The sequence below is a fragment of the Carettochelys insculpta genome, chromosome 8 (genome assembly GCF_033958435.1).
Source record: "Carettochelys insculpta isolate YL-2023 chromosome 8, ASM3395843v1, whole genome shotgun sequence".
Lineage (NCBI taxonomy): Eukaryota > Metazoa > Chordata > Testudines > Carettochelyidae > Carettochelys > Carettochelys insculpta.
Genome location: NC_134144.1, coordinates 3,294,972 through 3,310,430, shown reverse-complemented (window position 1 = coordinate 3,310,430; position 15,459 = coordinate 3,294,972). Strand labels below are relative to the sequence as shown.

Here is a 15,459-nt window from a genome sequence, read left to right as displayed (position 1 = left end):
TTAGTTAGCTGGACAACCACTTATCATAGGGGTGGTCAAGTTTCCTGTGGTTCCAAAAAGTTTGTTTCCAGCCACCAAACCTGGCTCTCAATGTTTTGTGCTGTTGTTTAGCTCTAATTTAACCCTAAATGTCTTCTGAGAGCCCAGTAAGCAGTGGAAGTGTTGGTAATGGCTTGGCAAATTCTCCTGTTCAGCACTGGTCAGGGTGCTGGACTAGAGAGGTTCAACCTGTACAACCTAATATTAAATGCACATAACCAGGCATGTTGCAAAGAACGCACAATGCATAATATATATTACAATTCATTTTTCAAGAATTTCCTGGTATTTCCTTTTTAACATACTGTCTCTTTCTCTCGGATGCGCTGAGTGGGTGCTGTGCTTGAGGGCAGTGCCAACAGAAAGAGCTGTTGTCTCCTGATTCCCTAATTTCTCACCTTGGAACAGTCGAAAGCTGCGTATCACTTGTGACAGAGCATGTGTTTCTGGAAGGGAGCCACTCATTAGGCAGCAGAGCCAACAACAGAAAACAGAAGACACCAATGACTGAAATAATCAAAACTCTGAGAATTCCCAGATCTGAAAGTTGGAATGAATTCTGATCAGGATTGTGGATAGTGGGAACACGTTGGAAAAGCATGGAAAAAACAGGTAAGTCACCTCTCCCCCTCCTGCCCTTGTCGAGGGACAGACATGGGTTATATCTGGCTGTGATCTGAGACAGAGTTATTGGCTGGGAAACAGCTCTCTTTTTTGGTTCTGTTTCTGCTGGTGACCCCGTGAGGTGAGTGAAGCTACCCCGGCATGTGGTGCTGGAACGTGGAGCTTGAATGCCTGGTGCTCCATGAGGAGTGGACCACGTATGATTACAGCATGTAGCCCAAATCACAGGAGTCCTCTGAGTTGGTTCGCTTGATTCAGAGAAACTGAATGCTGAGGGGCAGTTTAAATGAAAGAACCAGGGAGGTCTGCGTGTTCCTCTTACTAATGATCAGTGCAGTTCGAGGTGCCATGTCATCCCCCTTCCTTTACACCAATGACTGAATGCAAAGGTATATTTGATCTGTTAGGGTTTCCACAAAGGAGATCCTGATTGTTTTCACGGGGAAAGAGAATCCACAGATGTGGCTTTTGATGCCAGTGGTGTTAAATTCCTCCTGTGGTGTTGTGTTGGGATGGTGACAGACAGAGGGTGTGTTTCCCCTGTTCCTCGTGAAAGACAGCTGTAGGGTAAAGAAGCAAGAATCTGAACCAAATGTTTACTTGAGGCAAAGTATTGCCGTTGTTCAGGAGTCTGATCTGCTTCTCCCAATAACAATTATGGCATGGCCCCAGGAAGAAAAGGGGGTGGGGGGATTGAAGTCACAGCCTGACCACACCCTGCCTTCCCTGGTGAGAAAGGGACTGAAGCCAAAGTTCAAAGGCTTCATCCCCAGGCAGTCTTCCAACCTGACCATTGCCACCCAGGGTTGAAACCCTTGGGGGCTTCAGCTTTTGTCTTTGACAGTGGGGCTCTGGCTCTTTCTTCTGGTATGGGCCCAGGAGCCTAATGGGAACCTTGCTGACCCCATGAAAACAGGGTCACAACCCTTTTTTGGGTCCCAAACCGCAGTTTGAGAACAGCTCCATAGACACACAATGGAAGACAATATTCTGTACCATTGGAGTTTAGGGGTTTAGATTAATACCGTATCAGAATGATGTTATAGTGAGTGGTTATGTTAGCTACTTACAAGACGCTGGCTCTTGTAACAAGGTCCTTATAATGAATTCCGCTTTAAAAGTATGAATTTAAGGCTAATTTTGGATGTTTGCACCAGACATTGTCATCAGTGGAATTAATGTGTATAAAATGAGTTAGGGTAAGTGTGTAACTTCCGTTGTTTGATTTAGTCATCATCTTTGAGATCTAAATATCAATTATAACACATAGACATGCCTAAGAGCATCCTTTGATGACTGTATGTGCTCTACAGTTTGCTGCATAGAAACTGGAGAGTTGAGCATAGGGGAGTCTCTGGAAAGGGATGTTAGGAACTGCCTTTCCCTAGGTTGCTAAAAGACATGCAGGTCGAACCTCTCTAGTCACCCTTGGCACCTGACCTGTGCCTAACTAGAGAATTTTCCAGACCATGGGAGGTTAGTACGATCTAGCAGCATTACCAGCACTGCCACTGCTTGGTTGGCTTTCAGAAGACATTTAGGAGCAAATTACAGCTAAAGAACAGCACAGAACACTGAGAGCCAGGACTGGTGGCTGGAAACAAACTTATATGGGACCACAAGAAACTTGGCCACCCCTGTGACCAGTGGTCGTCCCGCTAACTAAAATCATATTTCTGGATCAGAGAGTGCTGGACTAGAGGGGTACAACCTGTACCAATGGGCCTCCACACCCCACTCACAATCAGTGTGGCTCCACAGGGCCTAAACTTCATTTTGACCTTTGGTGTCTTTCACGCTGTGACACTCTTAAACATCTTTCCTGGGGCGCCTTTTTGGCACAACTCGGAAATATGGATTGCACCACTGAGAACCTCAGAAGTGAGCTAGGACCAGAGGTTGAAATGAGTTGGAATGGAAATGGGGGTGGGGAGGGAAAAACAGTAATGACCTATCTTGCAGGTCTGTTGTGAGTATCACCTCAGTAATGTCTGCAATGTACGTGGTGTTTGAATAGTACTTTGATAAGTGCTACATACTTCCCCATGCTTCTCCACCTGTAATCCTTTGTCATCCTAATATTTGTGTGTGGTTTTCTCCCTCCGTGCAACAGAGAAACAGTGTCTGAGCTGGAGACAAGACGAATCACATATATTGTCCCCAGAGGTTACGAAAAGATTGTTTTTCCTCTTCACTGTTACCACACAAGTGGCGAGAAGTCACGCAAGTTGTTACCTCTTAAACTGAATTACAGTTTGGGTAAAAAGGGAAGAAACGCGTCATTAATGCTTCTAGCTATAAAAGCAGACACACGAGGCAGGTCATAGATGGCAAATTAGATGGAATGTGAATTTTTTATGAACTAAACTGGCTGTTTTCTTCCCGGGTTCTGAGCTGAAGAGCTAGCAGACTGGAGTGAGAGCAGAGGCAATGTAGAAAAACTCACAGTTAGATTTCTGTTACTAATAAGGTTCCTGAAAAATTGCTTCTGGAAGAGTCTTTCATAGTGGGTTTATTTAAATCACTGTAATGAGCCTTGTATTACAGAGCATCTTGGTTACTGAATATTAGTAATCTGAGTAGTAAGGATATAAATATATTTTATATATGTATGCCATATAATCTATCAGGGTTATGAAGGTAGTGCATCGGGCCAATGGAGAATGGGTTACATTGTTGTGGGTGCTATACAACAAGAATAAATTAGATTTCCTGCCTGGAAGAGCTTTCTCTCAAACTTGAGAAGCCAAAGAATAAGGCGAAGGACTATCCCATTCAGTGCGATGGCAGCTGATGTCAAGAGAGCTCCAAGGCCTGTGCTTTTGTTTTGATTTGTTTAAACCCTTTCAGAAGGTGGTTTTTTGGAGGAGGTTGTTGTAGAACAGGAGAGACAAAGGGAGGGGATGGGAGAGGTTAGAGCTAACAGCCGGTGGATCCAAGGGAGGGGCTGGCTAGAGTAAAGAGGCAAAAGCGGGCCTCAGATGATCATTGCTCAGTTTAAGTTGCTTTCTGAAGTTGCTAGGGAGGGCAGTGAAGGAGGCTGTTTGTCGGGCCCCGACATTGTAGTGATTGGTGTGTAGGCAGATGTTCTTCATGTGCTCCTCATTCAGTTGATGGCTCTCCCCGCTTCCCTGGGTCCATGTCCCAGTCTCTGCCTACCCAGACCCAGACTTCTTCCGTCCCCCTCCATCAGGTTCTTGCCCCTCTACATTTAAGTCAAGCAGCTGTTACCAGTCTCTTCAAACTGCCTGGATCTCTGAAGGGGGGTAGGTGAAATCTTATTGGTCAGTTCCACTGCTTGTCATTACTCCAGCTCTCCACAAATGAAGGTAGGGAACCTGCACCTAGATGGAGCGGCAGGACAGGGTCCTAGGCCATCTTTGGTGCTAGCTAGATGGAAGCTAGGTAAGATCCAGCTGCATGTGTTCCAATAATACTTCTGTGAGGCGGGCAGGCTGGAGGCCAGCTCTTGCCCAGGCTTTAGGCATTAGCTAGGGACTGACAATTTCCCATCTGGAGATCAAACCATGTCCCCAGTATGTTAGTTTTGCTCAGAACAGGTATTGGTGTTACCAGAGCATATGTAGTATTTAAACCCTGTGACGGGTGTGCATGTTGCCGGTGCTTTAGTCTCACCTGCAGGACTGCTGTCCCATGTTACTAGGTAATACTTAAGTGTTTGCCCTGAAACTGCCTTGCATGGTGAATAGTCACAGAGGGGTTGCCGTGTTAGTCTGCACTCACACATAACAAAACAACCAGTCCTGTAGCACTTGAAAGACTAACAAAATAATTTATTAGATGATGAACTTTTGTGGGCAGACCCACTTCTTCAGATCTGATGAAGTGGGTCTTTGCCCATGAAAGGTTATGCTTCAATATCTCTGTTAGTCTATAAGGTGCCACAGGACGTCTTGTTATAGCTGAGATTGTGAGATGCTCAGAGAACATAGTACAGGTTGAACCTCTCTAGTCTGGCACCCTCAGGACTTGACTGGTGCCAAATGAGGGAATTTGCCAGACCACAGGAGGTCAATATTGTCTAGCACATTACCAACACTCCCACTGCTCACTGGGCTCTTAGAAGACATTTGGGTTAAATGACAGCTAAACACAGCCCAGAACACTGAGAGCTAGAATTCATGGCTGGAAACAAACTTTCTGGGACCATGGGAAACTTGGCCATACCCATGATCAGTGATTGTCCAGCTAACTAAAACCATGCCAGACTATGGATGTTGCTGGATGAGAAAGTGCTGAACTAGAGAGGTTCAACCTGCAATGAAGATGAGGGATAGCAAGGAAACTATGCAATCTTTGCCTTTGTCTTCCGTAGGATCTGGCAGCACACTGCAGTGGTGTAGCAGAAAATCAACGGAAAGTAAAGTTGTGTTAAATCAAACATTTATCTCATACCTGATACACTCCACAACCAGTATTGCCTGAGCTATGTACTTTTATTGCTTTCAGATCTGTAATGGTTTATCTACTTCTGTTTAACATTAGTAGAGCAAATAACTATGCTTCCCGTGACATTCACGTCCAGTTCATTCTGTAGTGTCCCAGTACACAAGGCCAAGAAGATTATAACTCCAACTGTACATAGGCCTACCTGGAGCTCTTTTCAGAAATTTCACAGCATGCAATCCGTACAAATACAGTTTCATAAAGTGAGGTAGATAGCTGAGCCTTCATAAATCAGTGCAGTGGAATAGTCAGAGTCTTTCTGAGACAGAAAAATTTTGCAGTTGAAGAAAAAAAGTTATGAAATAAGGAATAAATTCTCTTTTGAGATCTCAGTCCTGGGCAATAAAATTCCACTAACATTCTCCTCTGGGTTCTTATCCAATTTAGTTTAAAAATAAAATCATTGTGTTGTCAACATAAAGATATTAGTTAACACAGATTATTGGTTTTCATAATGAGCTTTTTCTGTTGCTTTTGTGGTTTTCTAATAGTGCTGGTAATTGTCGAAATTAAAATGCCAACTAAATTTCTTCCATTCTACCAATAAAACTGATAACCATGCTGGAGAGTGAAAACCAGTTTTTTTAGAGTGTTTGTATGTGTCTTGCTGCAATTATTCATTTCCTACCCATTACCAGTCACTAAATAATCTCGTTCTTGCTTTCTGTATCCTGACCTTTTCATCCACCCACCATCCCCCTTAAAAGGTAGTACGACTCCTGAGATGCAAAAAAGGTGGGGCTTTGAATGCTGAAATGTATCAAATCGTTCCTCTTGAAAAGTATTGTATACAGTAAGATTACTGGGGGCAAACATTCTGGAGATATTGGCTGAGCACTCTACACTGGTATGTTGTTAGGGGTTGATTTTCACAACTGTTGTATGTGCCTTTTGACGTATGAAAAAGAGATGGTGGTGGCTGAGGAAATGTACTTAGCAATAATTTTCTTTTCCGGGGGTAAGCTTTGCTTTTTAAGCTAAATGGCATAATTAGGCTGATGCAAATAGGCATGAGAAGCATACATTGAACTCAGAGAAAGTTTTTCTTGTTTAAGTTGGGACCAAGTGCAGCTCAGTTTAGAAAATAATTTGAAAAGCTGGCATTAAGAAATGGAGGCTTCATACATAATGCCATTTAGATGTAGTTACCATATTTTGTTCCTTCATTTAGCTCCAAGTACAAAGATTTCACTTGACTGTACTCATTTCTGAAACAGTACAGAACTCATGGTAACATTCTTATACTTAAGAGGATTATGCTGCTGTTTAGCTGGTGGTATAATACCTTTAAAACATTCTGATTAAGAAAATTGTACTGTAAAGGAGTGCTATAAAAGCTAGCGTTTTTCCATAAAAATATTGCAACAACTGGTATAAAAATAGAGGGAATGTTTTGCTTTAGGTAGTTGACCAAAATACGTTTACAGAAACTTAAATTATTAATTTTTTACTATTCTACATAATGTAAATATGTGTAATACTTTTATTTCTAACCAAAGCATGATTATAGTGATGGAACACTTTATATGAACTATCCGCAATGAATAGCTGCTATATTTTTTTTTCTCACAAGCTCTATGGAAGTGATGGAAATCAGAACTTTAAAAAACCTAAATTAAAGATGGGGCACAGGATTTGAAATGATTTTATATCCTCTCAAATTTTGTTTAATTTTGCTGCTGCAGAGCGAATCTTTTAAATTATGCAAAAAGGCAGGGAGAGAGAGAATTGATCCTTTCGAGTGCTGAATGAATAATTTAAAGCTTTCATTTCCATTTAATTTCTTTTTTTTTTTAAATTCAGTTTTGTCCATGGTCACTTCTCTGGGTGTTAGATTTATTGCCTGAATTTTATATATTGGATTGCTTAATAAATATATTGCATAAATACAGATGAAAATGCATGTCTCCCTATGGAGTTTTTACCTTGAAATGTAGTTTTAAAGGAAGGAAGCTTTACCCAGAGGGGAAATTCTTGAAAGTTAAAAGCATTTGCTTTATGGAGTAGAGAGCTGGAAATGAGTGTGCCAAATACCATCAACTTTACTCAAATAAAAGTTCAGCCCTGGTAGAACTATATGCCAAATACACAGATTTTGGTAGTCACGATTTTTGACACAACTTGCCTCAAATAATTATTTTACCAAAATATTTCATATAGTTCTTCTGTGTTCTGAAACTGTAAAAAATTTTGGCATAGCGGTACCTCTCATCTGATTAATGACGGCTACTACATCAGAAAGCCGCCCTGCAAAAGTAGGACCTACAGAGTTATGGTTGCCTGTTTTTTATTCTGCTTTTTCATTTTTAAGGTTCAACTTTGATGTGGTCTCAGAGTCCAGTTTTGGCCTCTTGATATACCAGCATAAATGCTGGGTTGTTACTTTCATAGAGTTAACTCTGGATCTTACATGGGTAACTGGGGGGCAGAATTTGACCATTGTAGTTCATGTCTGTGGCTTGAAAGAGATTTTTCTCACTAAGACCCTTAAAGGATCTTGGTGAAATGTGACACAAAGCTATGTGAAAGGGTTTGTGTACATCATATGCAATAAATCCATTATAACAGCATTCAGGCTGCAGAAATGAGCACACAACAGTTAGGAAATGCCAATATTTATCTGTCACCTTAATTTGGCCCCAACATGCACATGAACTACAGTCGTCTAATTGCATGACAACATCTTATTTTTTCCACAGGACCCCTGCTGAACTTGATGCATGGGATGGACAATGCTTGATGAGTTGATAGCTGTTAAATATTTGTTGTATATGAAATGTATCAAACCCTTCTTCTTGAAAAATAACATATCCAACAAAATTGCTGGGGCAAACGTTCTGGAAATTAATAAGAAGTCCTGTGGCACTATATAGACTAACAGATATTTTGGAGCATAAGCTTTCGTGGGCAAAGACCGTCTTCATCAGCTGCATGAGCTTATGCCAAAAAGTATCTGTTAGTCTGTAAGTTGCCACAGGACTTCCTGTTGTTCTCGAAGATACAGACTAACACAGCTATCTCTCTGATTCTGGAGATTGTGGCTGAGAGCTCTACATTATTAGGTCATCACGGGTTGATTTTCAACCAATGCAGTATGTGCCTTTTGAAGTCTGAAGAAGAGATGGCAGAATACCCTGGCTTAGTCCTCTGACAGAGTGCCAGTTCCATGTGCTAGTATTAGTTAGAGGTATCTTTGAAACTATTTTTAAAAAACAAAACCTGGAAATTTTCCCCTTTTTTTGCTTCATAGTTTTTCCTGATTTTGTTTTTACCCTGAAAGTAACCAGAAGGTGAAGTCAGGTCTCTTGCACCTGCAGGAGGATTTTCTAGGGCAGGTGCCTGCAACCTGCGACTCCAGAGCCACATGCAGCTCTTTAAGGTCTTCTTTGTGGCTCCCAATACTTTAATTGCAAAATAAAGAGAAAACCCTCCTGATTATTTTTGATAATCAGTAAACATCTAAAAGCCCCCAAATGAACACCTTTTGTCTAAATAGCGAGCGCTTTGTGGTCTCAAAATGTTGGATAACTCCCACTAGTGTCCTCCAGAGAAAGAGAAGGTTTGGGAGTGAAAGTCAGGAAGACAGTGGTGCATGTAAAGCGTGAGGAAATAGAATATGCAAAAAGTTTGTGAATGTCCTGCCATGAACATGTGTCATATTACAAATCATTGTGTGTGCACTGGTCTTAAAATAGGGGTTACAAAAAGTCCGGTTTGATGTTATTTGTTAAGGACCATCTTGTATTCACAAGCATTGTGGCTCTTGAATTATTGAGCTTTTTAATGAATTGAAAAAAAATGCTCTTCTTGCTATTTTGGTTATTTACCGCTGTCCAGATATGTGATGTGAGCTGAAAGCTTCCTTAAAAGCAAGGGGTGAGGGACATTCTCGCAAGCACTCATTGCTTTAAGTAGGTGTTAACCAATTAATTTTAAACCGATTAAAAAATCTGCTTAAAAATCACATCGCATCTTAATTGTTCAGTGTTCACTCTTGAGATACAATACTTTAAATGAACTGGTCTTACCCAAAATAGACACCTATATTAGTTAATTTTATGTTAAAGCTTTGTTATCTGGCACATAAATATCCAGAAATCTTGGTTAATTTGCATCTGCCATAGGTGGTAATATAATTCCTCCTTCAGTTAAGGGAAAAATTCTGATATCTATCCAGCATCATTTTGCAATGTTTGTGGAAGTTTTGTTTGTTTGATGGCCCTGAGGCAGTAGAGGAGCAGTAAATTACAGCAGTGAATACGGTAGTTGTGTTAAAAGTTGTAGTGTTAAGTAAGGTCATTTCATTTCAGACATATTTTTGAGTTTGGTGGGAAAGGTTGAGTAACCAGCACATTTGATTAACTGGCAACTCCCATTCCCTATTCATGCTGAAAAATGAAGCTTTTATTGTGTATGAAATATTACAAGAGTTCTCGCTCTCTCAAATCTCAGAAAACACCTCAATTCTTGACATTTTAATCCCACCTTCCCCATACATAATGGACACCTAACTCCAGCACCCTGCCCTATACTTTTGCAGGTCACCTTTGAAATATTCCTACTTTATGACACACACAGCAAGCCAGGCTTCTCCATTTGCTGCCACTGATGTGCCATAATCCAACTGGCAAAAACTCAGCAATACTCAAACATTCCTGGAATACTTCCACTGGGAGTGGGAACTAAAATCCCTTTCCAGCCATTCTTGAAATGACAAAAGCCTTTGTGGGACAAGGGCAGAAGGACTGTTATATTTTGGGCCTGCTTTAAGACTCCATTAATTCGGTAATGCTGAATGGAAATGGAGCGCCTACGGAACACATGGGACAGGCAGCCAAGTGATTATACACAGTTTATTTCTTCTAATCTGTGCTGCTACAGAGTATATGAAGTTTATTTGCAATGATGAGACACAATGGTATCATTACTTTTGATAATAGCTGGTTGATGGAAAATTTCTGGGAACCGAGACTGGTTTAAAAACATCTAACGGCAAGCGATAGAATTCTCTTGGGATGACAATAAGGAATGCGTGCTGCAGATGCAGGCCCAGATTCTGATCTTGGTTATGCTGGTGAAGTCATGGAGTGATACTGTGGAGTTCCACCAATGTGAATGGGATCTGAATCTGGCCTACAGTGAAGAATGGCATTCAATATTTGAACGGAAAAGGTTTCTAGCCTAGGAATATATTAAGCATTTGTGAAACATTCATTAGAGAAAGGCTCAGAGGAGTAGCTGTCTTAGTCTATAGCTTCACAAATAACAAGCAGTCCTGTGGCACCTTAAAGACTAACAAATTTATTGGATCATGAGCTTTATTGGATAAAACTAACTTCATCAGATGAAAATAGAGTGGAAAAAAGAAATTCAGGAGATATGTAGTGGGGAAGAGGGGAAAAGTTACTTGTCTTGTATAGGACCAGTTAATGAGGCAAATTAAGTTGTGTGTTTCTGATTCCTGTAAATATCAAAGGTGGGGAAATTGTCCTTGTAATGCATAGAGAAGTACAATATAAATAACTTCTGACGGCACATTTCTGGAGCTAGCTGATTTATGGTTACTTGCATTAAGTTCTGAAATGGAATTTCCAGGCAATCTTACTGTTTTTGCTCTCCAAAGTAAAGCAGAAGCACTTGTCAGTTTCCAATCACCAGAAGTCAAATGCCTTATCACACAGAAATGATTATTTATGATAGAGTTCAGGGACTTCATGACGTTTTCCACACACACACAGGAGAGTGTGGTCCCTGCCCCAAATATCTTACACTCTTAATACTCCCAGGGTGGGAAAGGAAGTCATGTTAGCCCCATTTTATGGATGGGGACTGAAGAGCATTACGGTCACACTTGACATTTGTGTCTGAGCTTGTATTTGAACTTGCTCTCCTGGGCTCCAACCCAGATTAATTCCCAGGGAGAAGGGAGAAGTGGCTTGGGTCATTACAAGACACTAGATTCGTCATGAGTAGTATAGATATTTGCAGGCAGGGTTCTCTCTAATTTTTTGAATCTATGAGCGGAATATATTTTGTTACGCGCACCGAAGCGTGTGTGGATGTGCACCACCAATAGAAATACAGGCTGCCCGGCTGTGGGTGCTCCGATAATCAGCTGGGCAGCACCCGAATCTCTCCTGGGTGGGCACCCAAGCAGGGAATGCTGCGTGCAAGTTAAATTTATATTAAGGCTTCTATTTTCTGAGCTTCCTAATCTGTCTCAGATGTTCTCAGTGGTATTGCGTTCTCGCTCCTGAAGGCAGCTTAGTGAGCTCAGAGCTAGAGCTCTGTTCTGGGCAGTCTGGGGCACATCCCCTCCCTTCATTTCCACTTCCTCAATCCAGCAGTGTGCTGCCGTGCCTTGATACTAGCTGCAAAGCCGCTTTCCACTGCACCGCTAGGTCCTCCTGTTTAGATTGCGAATTGTGCTTAAATGTGCCATATTAATACAGTCATTTTATAACGAAGATGAGCTGGAGTGAAGCTATGAAATAACATTTGACTGCTGAGCTTAGAGAGGACTGTCAGAAAACCCAGCTGAGGAAGGGTTACATAGCTGGATTAGGATCTCGTTTCAGTTTCTGCTTCTATGAGCTGCCTCTGTGATACTGGGGAAACTCCTTGATCTTCCTATGCCTTAAAATGCTTTATGTGGGAAGACTTTGGCTTGGTTAGACGGTAAACTCTTCAGTGCAGCTATTCTGCTTCCGTTTGCCCATACAGTGCCTGCTGCAGGGGTGGGCAATCATATTCACAAAGCAGCCACTCCACAAATTTTGGTACTGGTTGTGGGCTGGCTGTGGGACCCCTAAAAGGGGCAGGGCCTTGGGCTACAGAGAGGGACAGAGATGGGGCACAGGGGCAGGGGAACACCCTGACCTCAGCACTGCCCTCTCCCCTTCCTGCTTCCCCTCTGCGCAGCTGGCAGGGGAATCCCAGGAGCAGCTGGGCTGCAGACGGAACAAGGTGTGGGGAGGGGCAGCTGGACACAAGCTGCTGGCTTCAGCACGCACGCCCTGCTCTTCCGCTGGGAGGGCCGGAGAGAAATGCTTGGTAGGCCAAATCGAGCCCTTACGGCTTATTTTGCCCAATCCTGGCCAAGTGGCACAATGAGGGTTCTCTGGGACCTCTTGTTACCATTGGTGACAAAAAGTGCCCACATACTGAAATTGCAGCGTCTCTGCTTCTCTCTACTTTGGAAATGTTACACACCCTCTTTGCCTAAAGGTGTCCCGTCAGTCCTGGGAGGAAAAACAGGTTATTTCAATACTCTGGTGTGAAGGACTTTTTGGGACTTAAATATTGTATTTCCTTTTCCAAAACCCAACTAGAATAACAAAGCCACTAACACAGGATTTGAATGGAACCTAAAGTGCCAGGTGTGATAGTGATTTTTTTTTTTTTTAAATGAATGGTGAGGGAAGAAAAGGCCAACACCAGTGTTGATCCCCACCATTTTTTCTCCCGCCGCAGGCTGGTGGCTGCTGTGTTAGGTTTGCGTGGGAACCATGAGAAACAGAAGAGATGGCGCTTTGGAAGGTTCAAAAATTCTTCCCTCGACGATCTCCCGCAGCACAGATATATCGTGCAGTGACAGGGTAAGCGACTGGCACAATTCATTTCCGTGGCCCAGGAGTGGGTGTGCTCTCGTTTGGAACGAGGCCTCTGTGCCTGTTAGGAATTAGGAAGAAGAAGTGTATTGCGCTTGCAGCCCTTTTTCTTTCGAGAAAAGCGATGTTCTAGTCTGCAGCCAGTGGTCTCTTAAGCTGCGGTTAGGTGCAGAAGGTGGGCCAGGGTCACAGAATGCTGGACTGTTTTTGGAAGGACTTTGCCATGGCTCTGGCCCTTCTGTGAGCCATAGAATGGTGCCAAATTGCGCGGGTAGGTTTCCTTTACAGACAAGCAGGCCCGCCAGTGGGGTGGGGCAAAGGGCACAGTTGCCCCAGGGCCCAGCATTTCAAAGGGACCGGCAGCTTCGGCCACCACTGCCTCTTTGGCAGTGGTTGTAGCTGCAGACGCCTTTGATGTGCATTGGCTGCACTACTCCGCCACAGGGTGTGGCTCTGAGATCGTGGGGGGGGGGCCATCTTCATGGTCTGGGTGGTGCTGGGGGGCTGACTGCCCTAGGTCTCACCCCTCCCATGCTTCACCCTGCCCCTTGTGGGCATGGAGCCAGGCTCTCCTCCCACCTTGCCCTGGGTCTCACGGCGGCTGCCCACAAGTTACATTTAAATGAATTGTGATCTAATTCATAGCTTGAAGCTTGCTGTCCGGAAATGAGAATTTAAAGCACTACCCCTCCATCCTGGATTCCTGGTTTTCTTCCTTCATACCAGTCAAGGCTCTTTGGTCCTGACCCTTGCCTGCCTTGAGCTTTGTGGAATTACCAGATCAGAGTCTCTCTATGTTACGCCCACTTTTCCTGCATGTGAAAAAACCCTGCAAGGCAATGTACTTGAAACCCACATGGTGGGGGCAGCTGCAAATGGGCTGCAAGTGTGAACTTGGTGTCTCCCAGAAACAGGTGTTCGTACCACCAAAATTAGGAATTATTTATGTAAAATCTTATTGGCTTTGTGCTCTGGGTATTGTCAGTGGATGAATGTTGTACTCCAGAGTGTAAGTAATTGAACTCCCGTATTTTTCAGATGTTCTTTAAATTTCTGTATCAACAGAGACCAGGAGTGTGTAAAACTAAGAGAATGGACATGCCCCATGAAATGGGTGGTTGCCTGAAACTGAACAGTGCCAATGAAGTAACCGTAGAGACGGGGCCAAGCTGTCACTGTTCGGTCCCTGTCTGGGCTCAGAACGTTCCAAAATGAAACATGTTCAGAACCAGGGGATCGGTCTGGCTCATTGCTGGGAGATAGCAGCAAAATGTAGTATGGGGTCTGTGTTAGGATTCTATCCCTCCTCCTGTCATAGCCTAGGGATCTTCAGCCTTTAGTAGAGTTGGGCCCACTTTTAAATAAACACTGGACATTTTTAACGAAGTGGACTTAAATTTATCTGTCGATCACTCAGCTTGAAACACCTCTCAGACTCGCTGTACTGCCACGTGCTGAGCAAAGTGAGTTTTTATTGCCAATCGAATTCTTATCCCGGCTTCTTTCCTGGGCTAGATTGCACTCCACCGCTTGCAGAACTTGCACAAGGAAGCCCCAAACAGGCTGTGCTTTTGAGAACTCTCTGGCAGGTGAGGAGAGCCCCACTGTGTTGAAAGGGTTCTTCTCACCAGACTCCTGTGGGTTCCTGGTCCTATGTGAGGGCCACATGGCCACAGCATTGTGCAGGAGCAGTGCAAGGGAAGAAATTGCACTTTAGCGGGTTGTGAGACCCCTCATCTTGTTCTGTGCAGGGAGTTAACTTAGCTGCTCATGCCTAGTGGTAGCAGCCTAGTACAATGTCCCTCTGCCTGGCTGCTGTGTGTGGGATGAGGGCAGGGACTTGAGCCAGCTTCTGCTAACTCCCCGCCCACTTGTTCATGTGGTTAGTAGCAGGTATGCCTGCCTGCACCCAGGAGGGTCTGAACAGCAGCACAATAACCAAGGTGCAGTCAGTCTCTCCTTCCGTGTCCAGCACCAACCCAGTCTGCCCCATGTTCTAGCCTTAAATAAATACGAGTTATTAAGAGTAAAATAAAAGCGTTTAAGGATCAGATAGGATGCTCCCATTTTGTTCCTCTCTGGAGGCAAATTAGGTGCAAAGGAATTAACATCTCCATAGAAACGGCTGCATAATGGAGAGCTCCCAATCATTCCAAGCCAGGCCTAGTGCAGTGTTAAACATTCGGTGTGTTTAATTTAGCAGGGTTTGATTAGTAAATTAGAATTGGAAATTACCTTAAAACAATTGGAATTCTACCGAGGCTTGACTTGAGAGACCTAATCTACTTCTGGGACATGTTGGGCTATATTAAAATAGACAGCGGCACTGGCATTTTTTTTTTCCGGCAGGAGCTAAGAGGAAAAAAACTTTGGCCCAGAGTTTGGTGATTTAAACACCATTTGGCTAGAGCTAACTGTGAGCCCATAACATTCCTAGAGGGGTTAAACCACAGGTACATGAGGGGCTGAGTGGTGTTTAAAATTGAGGAGTTCTGTGATTTCTGGCTTAGTCCTTCTGATGTTTGCTGTATGAAAGTGCTGGGTGAAATCCACAGGGCTCTTGGAGAGCACATAGAAAGAAGAAGCCATGTGAGACTCTCCCCAAGTCATGCGTATGGGACAATGCAAGAACTGTTTGCTTTGATGGTTGTCACATTATTAAAACACTTTTTTCCTGCTCCAGATAAAGCATAATGGGACATGTTGTTAGCTGTTCACT

General features: G+C 43.3%; 1 protein-coding gene across 3 annotated transcripts in view; it reads left to right on the top strand.

Moving 5' to 3' along the window:
* Nucleotides 1-517: 517 nt before the first annotated feature.
* Nucleotides 518-15,459, top strand: part of TRPM8 (transient receptor potential cation channel subfamily M member 8) — a 63,514-nt gene continuing 48,572 nt past the window's right edge. For all 3 annotated transcript variants that reach the window (XM_075001392.1, XM_075001391.1, XM_075001390.1), the window contains exons 1-2: nt 518-651; nt 12,604-12,728. In XM_075001392.1, the coding sequence (XP_074857493.1) occupies nt 12,639-12,728 (90 nt within the window). In that variant the 5' untranslated portion in view covers nt 518-651; nt 12,604-12,638. The remainder of the gene's footprint in view (nt 652-12,603; nt 12,729-15,459) is intronic.